Source organism: Hippichthys cyanospilos, chromosome 4 (genome assembly GCF_059441005.1).
Source record: "Hippichthys cyanospilos isolate Australia breed blue-spotted pipefish chromosome 4, RoL_Hcya_1.0, whole genome shotgun sequence".
Lineage (NCBI taxonomy): Eukaryota > Metazoa > Chordata > Actinopteri > Syngnathiformes > Syngnathidae > Hippichthys > Hippichthys cyanospilos.
The window spans coordinates 25,527,992-25,530,491 of NC_142372.1; the positions used below are offsets into that span (position 1 = coordinate 25,527,992).

The 2,500-nt window shown below is 37.5% G+C and overlaps 1 protein-coding gene across 1 annotated transcript in view; it reads right to left on the reverse strand.

Annotated features, from left to right (window-relative positions):
• Positions 1-2,500, reverse strand: part of mtch2 (mitochondrial carrier homolog 2) — a 21,562-nt gene that overhangs the window by 6,000 nt on the left and 13,062 nt on the right. The window contains exons 6-8 of the mRNA XM_088412487.1: positions 2,189-2,246; positions 557-608; positions 422-481 (exon numbers count right to left, since the gene is read on the reverse strand). Of these exons, the coding sequence (XP_088268613.1) occupies positions 422-481; positions 557-608; positions 2,189-2,246 (170 nt within the window). The remainder of the gene's footprint in view (positions 1-421; positions 482-556; positions 609-2,188; positions 2,247-2,500) is intronic.

Genomic DNA, 2,500 nt, shown 5'->3' on the forward strand with positions numbered 1-2,500 from the left:
AATAGTGCACCTTCTGTAAGAAGCCCTCCACTTTTCAAGTGAGTGAAAGTACTGGAATATCCATTTAAGGGCAGGGGAAAAAGCTTGCTTATTTTGACCACTTGCTCAACCACCTTGCTTGTTTTGACCACAAAAATTGTCAAATAAAAATATGCATGCTTCGAAACATATTTGGGCCATTTGTGGTACCTGGAACCGCAATGGTGTTTCCGCATGCACATTTGAAGCTGCTGTGCACGCGGTCTTCGGGCCACGTGATGCATATGGGTACAAGATGAAGATTCCTAGATTTTGTGGTCACTTTAGCTCAATGGTCCCTAACCACCGGTCTGCGGCCCGGTACCGGTCTCATTATGTGAGCGACAGGTTAGGTTAGGTGCTATCACTTGAATGAATGAATAAATGATAAGAGTAGACGTACGCGAAGAAGCCCAGCATGCCCTCTTCTCTGTAGATGGTGATCATGGAATCAAAGACGCCGCTGAAAACGTGAATGTTATATGGAAAATTATGAAGCCGCTATTGTTTCTCAAAAATAGTTTGGAAAGAAAGTTACCTGTATTTTGCTTCTCTTCCGATAAACTGGACCATACACCGCAATGTAATCACTGAAAGACAAATAAGAGAAAATGGATCTGACAAGTATCATCAAATCAATGTTCAAAGAAATGATGTCCGCGTAGATTAAACAAAAGTCTAGTTAAATGAGAACTAAAGGCAACAATTGTATTTACAAGTGTATGCTACATTTTGTGTGACAAGTGCTTGGGTCCTTCATTATTCCACGGTTTTATTGCTCTAGTTTCTCTCAGGTTTGGTTTCTTAAAGTATTTAAACTGTGCTTGCTCAGTCACTACCAAGTCTCTCTCCAGTGCTGCTCTTTGTTGCTAATTTGTTTGTTCCGTTCACCATCCGTTGGGTGATTTTTGTTTACTTCAGCATACGCACATGTATTTTCCCCTTACTGTGTCCAATCTGCTTCTGTATCCAAATTCTACTCCGCAAGAAAGTACACAATAATTTACGGCCAGTCATGGACGCAGTAGACCCAGCCACAATCCACCATGGTTTCAAGAATTCATAGTTTCAGTGTTATTCTAATCTGTTAAGAATAATGTGCTGAATTCTTTTTTGGTTGGACTTTTAGGCGGGGCACAATATGATTAGTTGCGGTCACGAGACAGTTACACAAATAATTTGGAATTGAATTGTTAACAGTTGTGTTCTAAAAATAATTTACCAGTAATGGGACACTGAGACTAACAAAAAATAAAACAGAAAAAGAATGTTAGCATTCTTTTATTTATTTAAAACACTGCTTTAGCTGCATCTTTTTCAGTAACAGGCTCATTTTGTGTATTTTTTGTTAATATCAAGAATAGGATATTAGCTTGCATTTTCCTTTCTTTTTTAAATTTGTTTTGGGGAATTCAGTAAAAAAATGCCCCTCAGGACATAAAAGTATGACAACAGCATTGTGCTTCTTCCAATGATGTATAGGGGGGCAGTAATTGGTCAAATGTGTCAGTTCAAAACCAACTACATTGCTAATAATGTCAAATATGGGGGATAGATCTGCCCCAAAAATTGTGCGCCAACATCTCTAATACTACGCAATTCCTTCCAAATATCTTGATTAGCCACTCACAGCACATTTGAGAGAAATGAGAACAAAAGCAGCACATACCATTTTGTCATGCTCAATGTGTCCATTTTCTTTCCTTTTATTTTTAAGTCACAAATACATCCAAACACAATGCCAGATCTGATCATAACTCCACTGAGACTGAATTGACTCAAATTGAATCGTTCCACATTTAAATTGAAAAAAAAAAAAAAAAAAAACTTTCATTGTTGCTCACTGTACATGCCAGAAACCCTATTCAATCTTTTGTGGAGAGATGTGCAACCGTAAGAGTTATCTATCCAAGTTCATCAATGTCAGAGAGTTGTTATACTCTACCACCCTCCGCTGTAAACTGAAATTGCCATCAAAGTAGTCTGGGGCTCGCATTGTGAAATTCAAAAAAGGAAAAGGGTGACCCTTATATTTGTCATTTGATTAATTTGTATTCCAGAAACACATAATTTCACAGATTATCATTTCGATGAGTGGGGGGGCATAGAATTTATTATTGTATTCCCCTTAACATTAATAAAGCTTAAAACTGACAGCAAATGTTCATACCATGAAAGGGATGTGTGACTATGGTGGCAAAGGAACGAGCAATCATCTCCTTGGTTGTCTGTAGAAGAAGAAATGTAGGAAACAACAGAAAAGAGCCATGAATGAATATCACTAAAACTTGCCCCAAGAACAAGCTCTATAACGATGCATCTCGTGTGTGTGTGTGTGTGTGTGTGTGTGTGTGTGTGTGTGTGTGTGTGAGAGAGATGTGTTTTCACAAAATCAGGCTTATGTCTCAAAATGAAAATCATATTTTCAAATTCGAAATGAAATTTCTTAATTTAATAATACATGAAATAGGCCAAAAATTGA